Source organism: Corylus avellana, chromosome 4 (assembly GCF_965113065.1).
Source record: "Corylus avellana chromosome 4, dhCorAvel1.hap1.2, whole genome shotgun sequence".
Lineage (NCBI taxonomy): Eukaryota > Viridiplantae > Streptophyta > Magnoliopsida > Fagales > Betulaceae > Corylus > Corylus avellana.
This window is the reverse complement of record NC_142493.1, coordinates 35,544,010-35,559,914: the sequence shown is the minus strand read 5'-3', so window position 1 is coordinate 35,559,914 and position 15,905 is coordinate 35,544,010. Positions and strand designations below refer to the sequence as shown.

The window sequence follows — 15,905 nt, the reverse complement described above, 5'->3', positions numbered from 1 at the left end:
TGTACTATTGACAATGATGGTAATTTTGGAATTATTTGAGCCCGTAGGAAATTCTTTTTGGGTTGTGAGTTGTGACCATTCACATTCGAAAATTCGTTTAGAAAGGGAGAGTTTGCTTTAGAGGACTAAAAAAAAATGAGAGGAGAGAGAATGATAGAATAAAAAAATTTTACTTTTACGTTTGGTGAGCGTTCGCGAGCATGATAGTAGCTCAACAATTTTTTTTTTTTTACTAAAATAGCTAATTAGATGTGAGTGATTTTTCACACAATTTTTACTACAAGACTAGTCAAAATAACCAGCGGCCTAGAGACCACCTCTTTTAGGGGGGGTTTGTACTTTGGTAAAAGGATATCAAAAGTTAGCTTTGGGTAATGGGAATAGCATCTTTCTTCCAGAGAGTCAAAGGTTTCTCTTATTCGAACTTACATCAATGCTTATTGGAGAAGCTTGTATATACCATCTCTCTGTGTGTTTTTTTTTTCCCTAATAATTTTAAAATTTTTAGCAAAAGAAATGTTAATATCCCAGCTTGTTTGGCTTCCCAGTAAAGGTATTTTTGAAATTATATAGCTTATACATAGTTATATATATGGCAGATTCCAAATATACGATGTTGACAACAATTATCCATATCCACTACCGTATCAATCCAGTCTAATCTAAATTAATCTAACCCTATTTGACTAATTCAATCTGGAGTGCCAAACACGACCTAACATAAAAAGAAATTTCTACTACAAGAGAATGCACAACATGAAATGGCTACTGCTCTGAACTACAATGCATAATTCTACCGAAAAATCTCCCAAATGAATCGAGGTTCTCAACTTCAATAAATTCTACCCCCAGTACTGGATTTCAACTCATTAATCTCCACATTGACATTTGGCAATGTGGAATAGCTAGTGGAGCTTCACAGGCCACTTTCCTTACTCTAGTGCCTTCTGCGCTTGGCATCATCAATGTGAAACATAAGCTACACAAAAAGGAAGTGCAGACCAATAATTATAAATAACCAGGTGCCCAAGGTGCTAGTATTCTAAGAAGAGATCAAAACTAAGAAGAATACTTTTCTCTCCATTACCTTTGTCCCCACATAAAATGTTAGAAACATGCCAGCCAGAACAGACAGTCCTGTATGATAGAACTTTGCATTAGGCCTGTCTCTGGATTTGTCCAAGCAAACAAGGAAACTTAGGTAAAGAGTTTGAGATTTAGGCATACCTTCTTTTTGAAGGAAATGAGATATCAACCAATTAATGCTTGATAGTCCAACAACATAACCAACAAGGTTCGCAACCTGCACAATGAACAACTTAAAAGGTAATGTATGCAGATTGATACATCTTGATAGGGAATGGCATTTGAAAAGGGCATTTGTATTTGTTTTGCATTGAGACCATGTAAAACTCATTGTTTTTTCATTATTATCAGTTTGGTAACTAGATTTACACAATGAACCTGAAATGGTAGTATGGCAAGGATTAGTGGGATTAGTGGGCACAGAGGGTTCCATTTTTATTTTCCATTCACCTCACTTGTACTTCGCATTGAGCCCAATTTCAATCCATGAACTAGCAAAAAGGTGACCTTGTCCTCTCCTCTACCTATGTATTCAAGAAAGATTATGTACAACAATTCAACTTAACGATTTTTCTTTGCTAGTTACCTCACTTGTACTCCACATCGAGCCCGATTCAAACCCAAGCACTGTTAAATGCATGCATGCAATGCACTCATTTTAACCATTTACCTTGTCCTCTACCTAAGAGGTTTCAACCTTTTCAGAGTGAAAAACTCACAAAAGACAGACACAAGTATCTTTTCAGTTTTAGAGCCTTACTTAAAAGTATAGATGCTTCAGAAATGTTTTCATAATGGTCTTAATATACAAGAACTATCAGATTACTTTCAGGGAAATTTTCAGACCAAGGTCCAGACATAGTTGCTTTCTCAGTTGGAAACTTGAATTATTCGGATGGCATTGGCTTTTATCTACTTGGTTACCACTTCAGAAAACCAAACATATTACCAATTTACACAGGCATCACATGCTAACTAATTACTCAAGTTATTGCAGACTAATTTAAGGAACATAACATTGATTTGTGCTATTGTTTAAATGTAGTGTAGCGACAGACCATGAGACAAGTGATTGTGATAGCACCAGCAACAGCACTAAGTTCACGAAAGATAAACCGCCCCAAAGCACTCTCAACCTGACAATAGAACATAATAGAAATTAAACATCAAGAATCTTGTCAGAGATATATATTTAAGAAAAGGAAGATAAGAATGTAGCTGCACGGTATTTATACCTTCAATGACAACACAATCAGCAACAATAATAACGACAATAGAATAGAGATCTTAATTTGGTGCAGTGACAGAGAGCTATTCATCCATTCTTAATAACTTTATGTCTTCAGTTAAAGTGTGCTTCTTTTGTGCTTTCGCAAAAGTTGCCTCATTGGTCCCTAGAAAAGACCTGTTCAATTTCACATGATGACACCATTGCCATCTCTTATGACCCCACTATAGCTGCATAATATCAGCATAATGAAAGGTGTATTCAACCAGCGAGGTAACCACTTGCTCTTGAACTGTCATATAGCACAAGACGTATGGCAAACTTTTTCTCAAATTTTCAGGCCACGTTTATGCTTGAGTAGGCGAAGGATATTGGAAGGGCAGGTTTGCTAGGAGGAATCCTGTGGCTTTGAAAGCATCTCCTTTGTGTCCAATGTAAAATATTTGGACAGAGATGAATGAGGGGGGTATCTAAAGGGGTGAAGTCAATCTCCCAGCTTACGATGAGTTTTTTTTAACATGCTGTTTATGAGATGTCCACCTTTTCTTTCTCCACTAAGCCATCTTCCCCTATAGATTCTATTGATTGTTTGCCTGTTCTGAGATAAGTTTTGTTCCTTTTCTATCTTTTTATCGTTTTTCTGTCTGGTATCCTCACTTGCATGCTTTCTGTGTAATTGGGTGGTGTCCTCTTCTTTTTAGCCATTTCTTTTATAAATTCCTTTTGACTTATCAAAAAGAAAAAAAGAAAAGAAAATAAAAGAAAAATACAGTCAACAAGGGTGGATTATGAAAATAAGTATTGATGGTCATTCATAGGCACCCTAATTTTTTCTTCTGACGATTCTTATTACAAATCATAGTTTTCTACTTTTCTGACTATTCAGCATCGGATAATTCTTGACAGCCAAAAGCATAACAACTAAACAAGTAAGTGCAATTACTAAAATGAAGTAAATTACAGTAAACAGATCTGGCAGAGAGGCACACATCACCTGTAATGCACTTGTGGCTGATTTTAGTATCATTTCCGGAATAAAGAACAAGCATGTTAACCATGCCCATGAAAGAAGTTTCCTGATGTCCAAAACAATAAGAACTCAGAAGAGGTGTGTAGCTTTAAACAATTTTCTGCTTCTATTTCACAGAACAGAAAGAAGTAATGAACAATAAAAACTTGATGGGGAGCTTGGATTACCACTCTAAATCATGCCATATGGCCACAAATGTGAATATAACCCATACATTAAGCAGCTTCTTCCGAGATCCCCCTAGAGGAATGTACATATACCTAAAATTGCAATCAGTTCTAAAACATACATGCCATAGCCAAAAGACAGTATTACAGGAGAAAACAAACATAAAGGAGTTGAGTGTTGCACCTCACGAGCCATTTGTTGTAGGAAGCATGCCAGTTTTTCCAAAAATCTTCCAAGTTATGGCAATTATTTATACACCTTGGCATATTCTCTAGGGCCTCGATGCCACATATCTACAAGCACATAATTACAAAGAAATGACCTTCTTCCCACGTGTATTTAGACACCAATACTTAAAGCGTAAAGCAAAAATTGTAACTCAAAACAACATACCAGTGACCAAAACCGAAAAAAGCGCCAGATAAGAAAAAACTTTAGCCACATGAAGTTTAAGACCTGGCCAGCATAAGAATAAAGATAGACAAAGTATTATGGTAATTTCATTCCAAATTGAGAAAACTTAAATCCAAAACATATACACCTTAAACTCAAAAGGATTCAAGAAAGAGAAGTAATATCATTTCCTTGTTTATGTAGAATTTGCATAATTGCTCAAGTTTTCATGTAATGCAAGACAATGGATGTCTTCTAGGTTCTTACTCCTAAAAACGTTTTTCAGTATCATTCTCACTGACTTGAATAATTTTGAAGTTTCAGAACAATGCGTAGTTCATAAGTATAGTGGATTTATGCATTATCTACAAATTCCTGGCATCCTTTTAGTGCATATGGATACCCTGTGTTCTAGGATCCACTTGCACTACATCATGCCCAAGGGCACTTACTATAATAGACAGACAATATGAGGCCGTATTCTATAAGGAGTATACATGGATGTGCTGAAGGAGAGAAATTAGAGGACCTTTGGCGAAACTCAAAGTTCCACATTTTGGATCTAGGTAGAAATATAGTATTATATGCTAATGCTAATACATACAATATTTGTAGTGCTCCATTTCTCAAGCAAAAGAAAAACAACAAAGGTATCATTACCAAAATTATAGAACCTAGGTTCCCAGCAAAGTATGTATGCACACAATCAAATACACTACATATATGGCTCTACTACATCACCATATTCCTAGTTGAAAGACTAATAAATCTATTGTATACATAATAATCTTCACCTCTTACCCCATATCCGATAATGAACACGTCCATCGGAGATAACTGTTTCCACAAGCCACTAATCGACAGAGACAAATGTTACTACTAGACAATAAGACTGGACAGGAAAAAAAAAAAAAAAAAATCTGAAACAGGTCGATCCTCAAGTTTCCAAAACTCACCTGATTGCAAAGGCATTGTAATGAACGAGGTGTGTCATTAGCTCCATTAGGACAAGACTGAATACCCAGCGTAAACCGTAATGAGCCATATCTCTGATAGAATAATTATTTTGAGGCACGTCTAACTGCAAGAAAATTGCAATAGAGAAAATAAGTTTTCCAAGACATACTAGGATTCAAAAGTAAATAAATAGATATCCAGTGAGGTTGATAATTCACCAATATCAATTGCATTTACTATAGTATGGAGATTTGAGAAAAGAAAAGAAAAAAATCCTGGCTAGCAACAAGGAGAACATTCAAGAAAATTGGGTGTAGCTTGACAGTTCAATACTAGTTTGGATACATCACAAGAAGGATCTGGCTACATTTTAATTATTGTAGCTAATTCAAGTAAAAGTTCAGAGATCTGGCTACATTTTAATTATTGTAGCTAATTCAAGTAAAAGTTCAGAGATCTGGCTACATTTAAAATCTAATTATTGTAGCTAATTCAAGTAAAAGTTCAGACAACTGTAGCCAACTTTCAGCAGGAAGTTTGAGTGTAATAAGCAAATTCCCTTGTCAAAACACATTTGCTGAGTTATGGCTGTTTGTGTTTTCCATTTTTTGAGTTGCCAGGGCTATGCCCAATACAGTGGTTGAAATATTGGTTATTTGGAAGAAAGATCTTGTAGGCATAGAGATGTATGGTTGTTGATTTGTTGGAATGAAAGATTATGTAGGCATATATATAGTATGCCTTTGAAAGGTGCTAACACAGTGCCTCACGTGGTGATATTCATAGAGAGAGTAGAATGCATTTTTTTTTTAATAACGAGGAATCCCTTCAAAGCAGGGCCACTTTGTGTACTCATCCCTGTCAGGTAAACCTCGAGCACGTGTAAAGCATCCCCTACACACGGATCCAACGCACTAGCCTCAAGGAATGTTTGCATCTAAGGGGATTCAAACCTTAGATCTGATGGAAACGCCACCAAGACCAAGGCGTAAGACTTGAGCCAACCCCATAATTGAGTTTTAAAATTGCTTTCTCAATTAGAAGGCTGCAAATGATTGAGTTTCTAGATCTAATAACCTTTGTTAGATATTAGATTTTGTATGTTTTTTGGTGTTTCTATTGCATACCTCCCATGTGCTGGGTTGTGCTCCTTTCTTTGCACCTATTTTATTACTCTATAAAAAATAAAAATAAATAAATATTTTTTTTTTAAAAAAAAAAGTATCTTGAACTCAAAGAAATATGTTTTTCATTGTAATTTATAATACTCGAAACACAGCATGCTCAGGATCCACTTCAACCATAACAGATATCACAAAGACCACTTCCATATAAACAGAACACAATTATGAAAACAAGTAAAAATACAATCGACAGAAAATTCACAAACCTGTGAAGCAAATGCATTGAAGCTTATAATTGGCCCAGCAAGGTAGAGGGGAGCATATACCAAGTAACAAATGTATATACTAAGGGCATACTTATCGTTTTGGACACTTCTCTCCTGGAGAAGCACAAGAATAGTCATGAAAATGAGGAATATATTCAGCTAATCAACAAATGAATAAAAATAAAGGGACCCTTCAGATGAAAGCCGATTCCAGCAACCGATTCCAGCAACTAAACAATACTGGCTCGTACTAAATTAGCAGCTAAGCTAACCTGTAAAAGTTGGTAGCAAGTTTTTCCAGACTTGCAAACATGACAACGTTGAATATGCTTCTGCAAATGCCAGAGAGTGAATGTTATGAAAGCTAGTTTCTTAAGTTGTAAAGCATTAGATCCTTGACAATCAGTTGTATATATTCAAAAACCTTAAGCAAGCATGCCGCTAATTGGAAAGCATGTGAAGCTCCCACCAGAACATAAAGTCCACTATTGGCACCGTGTTAAACAAAATACAAGGTGCTGATACTATACCATAAAGAGCTGCATAAGCTAATAAATTACACCAGAACTGTAATTAAGCTCCTCAAATTCAAATGAGCCAATGTTCAACAATAAAGTATCAGGTGCAACCCTCATACACATAGCCATCTGAAAAAAAAACACATTCCACTGCAATATGTAACACGACAACACCATTCTTCTTCAATCAATATTAGTGGTGGAAAGAGACTCATCTTTCACTAAACTTTTCCAACCCAACACAATGTAGAGGAGCATATAGTCTCTATCAGATGTTAGCACAATATGTATGGTTTCTGAGGGAAAAAGTAAAGCTACTACTCCTAGGATGTTGTAGATAAAATTTGTCTCCTGGGAGCTTGATATTCGTATGATTCCTTCCATCCCTAAATTATTAATGTCCAACTTGCAAAATCACACATTTTTAGGAAGTGGTGTATTGTTTTCCCACCTATCTCTTTAAAACTTCATGTGATGACAGATGCCATTATGTGAAAGTCCAAAAAATGTGAAATTTGACTTTTGAAAAAAGGACAAACTTATGCTCAGGGGGATAGATGGGCCGATTCAGGCGAGATCCAATGTAGATCCAACTAAAATTATGACACAACAAAAAAGGCAATTCGAAGCATTGTTATTGAATGGAGGGAGTATGAAACTATCATTGCCACAAGCTTAGCAGGTTTGCAGTATTGATCTCCTAGTAGATATGGTAAAAGTACTTACAAATACAATCAAGTAATGAATATTAAGCAGAGAGCACGCAAACCCATGCAATCAAAGAAAGGGGGGAAAAGGTAGAATGGAAGTCAGAGGAAAAAAAAAAACCTTTTGATCAAAGCGAGAATCATGATTTGCCCAATGGTAATCATATCCAAAGCTTATCATCCGCAAGACAACTGTAACAAACAGTGAAGCTTGAAACAGAACCATATAAACCACAGTTGCTGATATCTCAAGATCTCAAAGTTAGAACTTATATTTTGGAATCATGCTTCCATTTTATATGACAAAATTTCCTCTCAGGATAAATCCAAGCAAAAACAGCTCAAGTGATTTTCTTCTAACAAACAGGATACAATATTTAACAGAATCAAGAGTCAGGATTTTACCTGCCATGGACAGTTTACACATTCTCAATCTCATTATAATAAAGTTTCAGAGTCCTATTTTCATGGGGTTTTGACCACTTCATATTGCTAAAGTCAAACAGTGCCTTACCAATTCTAGTTCCACTACTGGCCATATGATCTAAGGAGGTTCCTTTCTTATTGTATGGTCTCGTTATGAAAACAAAAGGGCTGTAACTTCATAGGTAATACTCAAACATCCTAACATTCAGTACATGTGAGTGGATATATGTGCTAACAAGTATTGACTTGCAAATATAACATAGATGTTAAGCATATTGCTGCTTCAACTCATGGAAGCTATATTATTTGTCAGGCTTATTCAATAGCCCACATATGGGACAAACGCATTTCAGGGAGTACAAAAAGAAAATAGGTTCCTAGAGAACCCAGTAACAGCTCAAGAACAGCAACAGTAAGTCAAACAGGGATTAACCTAGTCACGATACCTTATCTTCTTCCAAATTGATCAGGTCCTGAACTCATCCATCAGACAATTCCAACACCAAGAAACTAAAGTCCATATGACACTTAGATCAACAGTAAAGCTAACTATGCCTCAGCAATAAATTAATTAATGTCCCAGTACAGTCCTTTTATTATCCTTTTTATGAAACAAATTTACTTGATCACTTCCTCTGGGAGACAATCATCTTATAAATTCAGTGGGTTCAATTTAGAGTCGGATGCAAGCCTGTTAGAATATAACAAGCTCCAATTACATGACATGAAAAAGTAAATGCAACATGATAACACAAACCATTCATGCAAGCAATTATGTGCCAAAGAAATATATGGAACTTCAACCACAACAACTGAAGACGTATGGAAGTACCAAAATTGAAGCAAATATGCCATCGAAAGGATCCCCGGAAGTTGTCCAAATAAGCCCATTGTTGCCTAGGCAAAATATAAACACAACCGTGTTGAATAGATATGGCATAATATCTTGCATCTCACAAACAAACCTACTGCACGAGTCTTTAATGATATAGTTAACAAAACGCACCCTATTATCGAGAACGAGTATCCTTCATAAACACGATTGCATAGAAGAAAAAAGATGTTGAAACTCCAGATTACAAGTGAGAAGTACTTCTTTCGTGCAAATATCTGCAGAAATGCAACGCTAGTAAATATGAGAACAGTTAGAAACGTCAGTAGATAACTATGACAATCAACACTAAGGGACTAACAATCTAATAATGAAGCATGGAAGTCAAAATAGAAATCACAACATCGCTCAAATGCAATGATGAACTCAAATAAGCCCTAAGATTCAGAAACACAAACACCAGTAGAATACTTATTTTCAAGTGACTTTGACAACTCTGCCAAAATGTGCTCTATCTATTAAGACAGGGCCTTATAAGTGTGCAGAAATTTCAAAACTTAAAGGAACAAAGTCTTATTATCCCGAAGTCCAAAATATACAAATTTATGAAGTCAAAATTTGCAATTCATCAAAAAAATAAAATTGCAATAAATCAAGCGTCGACATTATAAGCCTAACACGCAAACAAGGAAATCAAGATAAATAGAATAGAAACGAACCTTTACTAGAAGATAATTAAGTGAAGCGATTGCTAGGATGAAAATGATGCTGCAGAGCAGAAAATAAAGCAAGAGAGAAAGAACAAAAGGGAGTCAGTAGTATATTAACGTTGGAAAAACCCCATGGATCACAAAAGAGTTCAAAATATTACTAAATCATTGAGTTATGAATGAAAAACGCATACCAAGCTCCGTGCAGATATGAGAGGTAACTTAAAGAAATGAAAAGCCAAACAATGGACATCCCCCTCGCTTTTAAATCAAAATACGCTCTCAATGTATTGGCCACCAAAGCAAATATCCCAAAAACAAAGGTAAGAATCGGTAAATTTCCTCGAAAGTTCCTCCATTGAGCATCCGAGACATCCTGCACCAAAGGAAAATATAAAATTTCTTTATGTAAAATTGAAACAAAAAGGGGGGGAAGGGCAGAGAGAAGGTACGTTGGGAAGATGAGTAAATTTCGTGAGCCATCCGGGGCGTAAACCGTAGAGTCGGGAGTGATGATCTGTGAGTTTGTGGAATCCAAAATCACAAACATTTTGAAGCAAATAAAATGAAGTATTGGATTTGGTAATCGGTGATTATGGTATTTTTGGTTACCACGAGAGATATGAAGGGATCGACGGATGACGATGAAGTAGAAGACAATCGCGTAGAGGATGAGTAGGCCGAGCTCTCTCCGTTTCCACCTCCTGCTATTATCACTGTTGCTAAGAGAATCGTTCTTCTTCATGGCTGCCATACCGTCAACCCGTAGAGGAAGGTAATCGCTCTTTCTTCATTTACTTTCGCTTTCGCTATTTCCCAGTTGCACTACCGTTGTATGATACTATCTAGCAGACTAGCAGTCTAGCACTGCTTCCTGTGAAAATGCATCAAACGATATGTCGTTGACATAGACAGTACCTGTGTCGTTTGGGACCTTTCTATATTCTAAACGTACATACTCATGAGTAATGTAAACCACATTTTATTTTATAATTATCTTTAATGTTAAAGGGACAATCTCAACTAATTATTGAGTTAGTTATTGTTAAAAAATAAAAAAAATACTTGGAACTGACAATTAGGATTCTAAAATAAAAATGTAATTTCTAACATTAGCCTGCATATTAATGTACCAAAAAATCCAAAAACAACATTAGCTATTTACTCCCTAAAATCAATTATAGAAAATTCAATTTTTTTCAAACTCACAATCCAAATAAATAAAATTATAAATTTCTATAACCGTATTCCTTTATTTTAAACCCAACTAAAATGAATAAATAGATAATAATTCTGAGATGCTGAAGCCATATCAGTTTAATTATACGAGATTCAATTAATCATCCATATTTGTAACATCTTATTCATGATACAGAGGACTCAATGTTTTTAACTTTTTAAGTTCACATGCAAAGGATTACAGTTTCATGCCTCTTCGTTCTTTAGTTCAAAGATAGATAGAGAATTGTCTCTGACGCATTTTCATTTATGAGTTGGTGCAAAGCTAGTTGTAGAAAGAATGCTGTTAGCCTGTGACGGTGACATGATTCAACAAAATCTCACCAACCAAAGCCCATCGAGAACTCACGCTCACTTGTCCGTTAGTAACTCAATAATCCCATGCACAAAACATGATCACAAAATTCACAACTCATCCTCCTTATAAAGCACGGGTCAATCCTGATCCCTTGCCCATCTATCCACATATATATTCATAATTATGGAGACTAATACGCAAAATTTGGCTGAAGATGATGAGCATATTTTCCGAAGCCGATTTCCGGCTGTTCCAGTGCCTGATATTACATTACCAGAATTCGTGCTTCAAGATGCTGAATCGTATGCCGGCAAGGTAGCATTTGTGGAGACTGTGACTGGAAAAGAAGTTACTTATGGTGATGTACTTAGAGACACAAGGAGGTTTTCTAAGGCCTTGAGGTCTCTCGGCCTTTCCAAGGGAGACGTGGTGATTGTTTTACTTCCAAATGTTGCGGAGTATGCCATTATTACTCTGGGAATCATGGCTGCTGGAGGTGTTTTTTCAGGTGCAAACCCCACTGCTCATGCATCAGAAATCAAAAATCAGGTGGAGGCTGCTGAGGCCAAGTTGATTGTCACAAATGGCCCAAGCTACGAAAAGGTAATTAATTAAATTGGTCTAAATCTGTAAAAAATTTCTATATATCCATTATAAGGTAGCCAATTGTGAGTATATTAATTAATATAATGCATATCTAAGCTATATTATGTTGAAAAGCGCAGGTGAAAGGTTTAGGCCTACCAGCGATCATACTGGGTGAAGAAATCATTGAAGGTGCCATGAATTGGAGCAAACTGCTTGAAGCAGCAGACCGAGCGGGCACAAGCTCTGTTAAGGTGGATGTGAAACAGACTGATCTGTGTGCCCTTCCATTCTCATCAGGCACCACAGGGTTGTCAAAGGGTGTAATGCTGACTCACAGAAATCTGGTGGCTAACCTTTGCTCCACGCTCTTTAGCATAGCACCGGAACTGGTGGGTCAGGTGACTACACTAGGCCTAATTCCATTCTTTCATATTTATGGGATCACCGGAATATGTTGCTCCACGCTTAGGAACAAGGGAAAAGTGGTTGTGATGGGGAGGTTTGAACTTCGAACATTTCTGAATGCCCTGATCACGCAAGAGATCACATTCGCACCAATTGTGCCACCAATTATCTTGCAATTGGTTAAGAATCCAGTAGTGGGGGAATTTGATCTCAGCAAGCTCAAACTCCAGGCCATTATGTCTGCAGCGGCTCCTCTAGCACCAGAGCTTCTTACTGCCTTTGAAAAAAAGTTCCCCGGTGTCCAGGTCCAAGAGGTGCATGAGCAGCACAATCATGTGATATATATATATATATATATGCTTTTGACGTACGTGTATTAATTTTTGCTAAATTGATTTGTGAGTTAATTACAGGCATATGGACTCACCGAGCACAGCTGCATCACGCTCACCCTTGCGGATCCTGAAACCGGCTCTCGCCTTGCGAAAAAAAGCTCCGTGGGTTTCATCCTTCCCAATTTGGAAGTCAAATTTATTGATCCTGACACCAGTCGATCCCTGCCCATGAATTCACCTGGTGAAATTTGTGTCAGAAGCGAATGCGTAATGCAAGGTAAATAAGATGATAGAAATTTATAAGAATTTTACTGTACTCCAAATTGCAGTAATGGTGAGAAATCCATATATCCGAGTAGGTCTCGAGCAGTCCATCTTTTTGTTCGGACATGTGAATTCGGCTATCTTACATTTATTTTCTGAATTATGAATTACTCCAAACGGCCTCCGCTTCTTAGGGCTGATAACATAAAATCTTAATTAATTCGACCAAGCTAAGAGACATATTCTTATGTGCATGGTAAGATAAATTAGCACTGTTTCCACCATTATACTCAGATATATATTTTAGTTATATATAGCTCCTTAATTGGTATAAATTTTTCAGGTTATTATAATAATAAGGAGGAGACTGCCCGGACCATTGACAAGCAAGGGTGGCTTCACAGTGGTGACATAGGATTCATAGATGATGAAGGAAATATTTTTATTGTGGATCGCATTAAGGAGTTAATCAAGTACAAAGGTTTTCAAGTAAGTCCCTGACATGTTACGGGTTAGCACTCAAACAGCGAGATAAGGAAAAATTAAAGAATTGTTTCAAATTCAAGGTTTAATTGATTGCTTGGAAACTAGAGATCGAATGTGAGTTCAATAATTCAATATCATAATATTCAAGTTTAAAAATTCATATGAAGAGACAAATACAAGTTTAATTCACTAGATTGGAGAAAATTTGAAAGAACAATTTGTCCCGGATGAAGAAAATTAAGCATTTACCAAGTTGGGACAAATACATTAATTTCCTTCGCAGGTGGCTCCTGCTGAGCTAGAGGCTATTCTTCTTACTCATCCTTCAATTGAAGACGCAGCCGTAGTGCCGTGAGCATCAGCATCTTTATTCTTCTTTTTTGTTCATAATTAACATGTTTCTCGAATTTATAATGGTGCTATGGAATTTTCAGACTGCCTGATGAGGAGGCCGGGGAGATCCCAGCTGCAAGCGTTGTGCTGAGCCCAGGTGGAAACGAGAGTGAAGAAGACGTCATAAACTACGTCGCATCAAATGTTGCACATTACAAGAAAGTGAGGGTGGTGCACTTTGTGGACACCATCCCAAAATCACCTTCTGGGAAAATAATGAGAAGGCTTATTAGAGAGAAGATGATAGGAAAGATGCGGGCAAATCTCCACAGCTAACCAACGCAGTCCAATCTTCGAATAACATCACGGCCTTCCTGCGCCTTCTGATCACTGAGACTTTGTGATTAAATGACGTGGCATTGTCCGGACGTTACACCGATCGTCTGAACGTTTTTCCTGATTTTCAAAATTTCTAAGTGTTTTTAAAGCTAAATTTCTTAATCCCTATTTATTGAAGCTCTCTTGTTAACTATTAGTCTTTGTAGTGTTTTTAGTCTGTCATACAATATTATTAAATCTCCCTTGGGTTAGTGTTTGAATTATAGATAAATTATTCCTTAGTTTTTTTTTTTTTTTTTTTTTTTTTAATTCGATGTGTTTTGGTGGTGGTATTACATTACCTCCCAAAGTATCACTCATTTAATTTTGGCTACCAACTACTTGGGGTATCACTCATTTGGTTTCGGCTATCAACTACCTAACCGTAATACTTACCAGTTACCACCCGTCCTTAGTTTTTTTTTTCTATCTGTCAATTTAGATGGAGCTCGCATCACATGCTCCCCACGCGACCTTTTTGAACATAAATTGTCCAAAATGTCCATTTTCTTATGTGATGTCCTGTTTTTTTTTTTGTTAGGGTTAACAAAATAACTGCACACAAAAAAAAGGTGGGGGAGAGTGGGGTCCGGGCACCCTTGAACATATTTATGGGGAATAGTTGGGCTACCTATAAAAGGTTGTTAGTGACTTAGAGCATTTTCAATAGAGGAGCCATATTTTTATGTAAAATAGTTTTTTAAAATTCACTTTTATCTAGTTTAGCTAAACTATTTTTAAATGTCTCTACATTCGATTAATTATATTTCTATCTATTCTATTAAAATATTATTAAAAGCAATAAAAGTTTTGAAAAAAAATAGAACATGTGAGAAAAAATGGGAAAAGTTTTAGAAAAAAGAGAACATGCAGAGAAAAAGTAAGAAAAGATTTGGGAAAAAGAGAAAATAGGTGAGAGAAACAATGAAAAATAAAATAGCTCCATTGAAAAGTGTTGCTACATTTAGCTGTTTTTTTTTAACTCTTATAATCAAATATATATTTTACATTTTCTTTCAGCTAATCCAATGTATGGGGTTTTTTAAACATTTAAAGAGTTATTTTAGATAAAAGTAACATTTAGCTCTTCTATTGGGAATGCTCTTAGTGGTGGTCAAGCCTGAATTGAAATCTCCTCCAATTACTTAAAATTAGAGATTCTCATGTTATAAATTGTGGCCCTTCATTTTAAATCTAATGGTCTATAAAATACTAGCTACTTTTGTATAACAAAGCATTAAATTTTGATTTTAAGCTGACTTTTGTTTTATCGGAATTTAAATGATTTTATAGACCATTAGATTTAAAATAAATGGTCACGATTTTGTAATATAAGAATTTTCAATTTTAAGTAATTAGAATGGATCTCACTCCATAAGACCCTAGTCCCAAGTGGCAGAGGCTCTCCACTACTTTTTTTTTTTTTTTTCAACTTTACATTTTGTATATGTGACAACATTTTATTAATTTAATGTGACATTCTATATACGTGGCTTAGTTGTTGGACCACCCCAAAAAAGTGCGTGTTTTGTCTTTAAAAATATCAAGCCATCAAAGTCTGCTTTTAAAATGGTTTTATCAACTATTAATGCAAAAATCCTTTAAAAAAAAAAAAAAAAACTATTAATACAAAAACAAATGAACTAGAGGCATTTTGGGGTTATTACATTTGAAACACTTGACATAAGTCCAGTCTAAAAAAGACAAATAATAATAATAATGGAGGGCACTAAGTGTCACTATTATGTAGTTGTGGGGTCCAAGTGTCACTTTTAAAATTTTTGAAGTATAAGTGTCAAATAAATAATATTTTAGGTGAATAAAGTGTAATTTTTTCAAAAATTTATGACAAATAAAAATTAGAAAAAAAAAAAAAAACACTTTACCTCCTCCCCTTAATCTACTAAGCTATTCATAATGTCCCATCAATCTTTCAATTTGATTAATGTGCCCCGTCTATCTACTTTTGGGGTTGTAATATTCCATTTTGCCCCCTCCCCCAAAAAAAAACCCATAGAAATCTGGTAAAACAAAAAAAAACATTTTCCTGGGTTAATTTCTTAATGTCTTTGTCTAGAAATTTTGATATTACATAGGGCAGTTGTTGTTATTTTTGCTTGCAACGTGAGGATAT

At 35.7% G+C, this 15,905-nt stretch overlaps 2 protein-coding genes across 2 annotated transcripts; one reads left to right on the top strand and one right to left on the bottom strand.

Moving 5' to 3' along the window:
* Positions 1 to 546: 546 nt before the first annotated feature.
* Positions 547 to 10,262, bottom strand: LOC132178865 (MBOAT (membrane bound O-acyl transferase) family protein). The gene is made up of 19 exons (XM_059591438.2): positions 10,058 to 10,262; positions 9,898 to 9,962; positions 9,640 to 9,821; positions 9,455 to 9,503; positions 8,910 to 9,013; positions 8,736 to 8,800; positions 7,599 to 7,669; positions 6,525 to 6,584; positions 6,253 to 6,366; positions 4,862 to 4,986; positions 4,707 to 4,758; positions 3,906 to 3,968; positions 3,696 to 3,805; positions 3,512 to 3,604; positions 3,309 to 3,390; positions 2,145 to 2,222; positions 1,228 to 1,303; positions 1,088 to 1,137; positions 547 to 979 (listed from the first exon to the last, which is right to left on the bottom strand). Exons 1-19 carry the CDS (start codon positions 10,197 to 10,199, stop codon positions 938 to 940), a joined length of 1,623 nt encoding a protein of 540 aa, XP_059447421.2. The 5' UTR covers positions 10,200 to 10,262; the 3' UTR covers positions 547 to 937.
* A 903-nt stretch (positions 10,263 to 11,165) lies between these two features.
* On the top strand, positions 11,166 to 13,885 carry ACOS5 (acyl-CoA synthetase 5). The gene is made up of 6 exons (XM_059592649.2): positions 11,166 to 11,585; positions 11,708 to 12,289; positions 12,389 to 12,587; positions 12,918 to 13,063; positions 13,344 to 13,411; positions 13,495 to 13,885. The coding sequence occupies exons 1-6, from the start codon at positions 11,166 to 11,168 to the stop codon at positions 13,727 to 13,729; spliced, it is 1,650 nt and encodes a 549-aa protein (XP_059448632.2). The 3' UTR covers positions 13,730 to 13,885.
* The last annotated feature ends 2,020 nt before the right edge of the window (positions 13,886 to 15,905 follow it).

Excerpts from the sequence above, each read along its gene's own strand:
- ACOS5 (XM_059592649.2), top strand. The coding sequence starts at position 11,166 with ATGGAGACTAATACGCAAAATTTGGCTGAAGATGATGAGCATATTTTC. Across the intron at positions 12,290-12,388 it reads CCGGTGTCCAGGTCCAAGAG|GCATATGGACTCACCGAGCA; the intron begins GTGCATGAGCAG and ends AGTTAATTACAG. Across the intron at positions 13,412-13,494 it reads GAAGACGCAGCCGTAGTGCC|ACTGCCTGATGAGGAGGCCG; the intron begins GTGAGCATCAGC and ends TGGAATTTTCAG.
- LOC132178865 (XM_059591438.2), bottom strand. The coding sequence starts at position 10,199 with ATGGCAGCCATGAAGAAGAACGATTCTCTTAGCAACAGTGATAATAGC. Across the intron at positions 3,806-3,905 it reads TTTTTCGGTTTTGGTCACTG|ATATGTGGCATCGAGGCCCT; the intron begins GTATGTTGTTTT and ends ATGTGCTTGTAG. Across the intron at positions 3,391-3,511 it reads ATATGGCATGATTTAGAGTG|GAAACTTCTTTCATGGGCAT; the intron begins GTAATCCAAGCT and ends TTTGGACATCAG.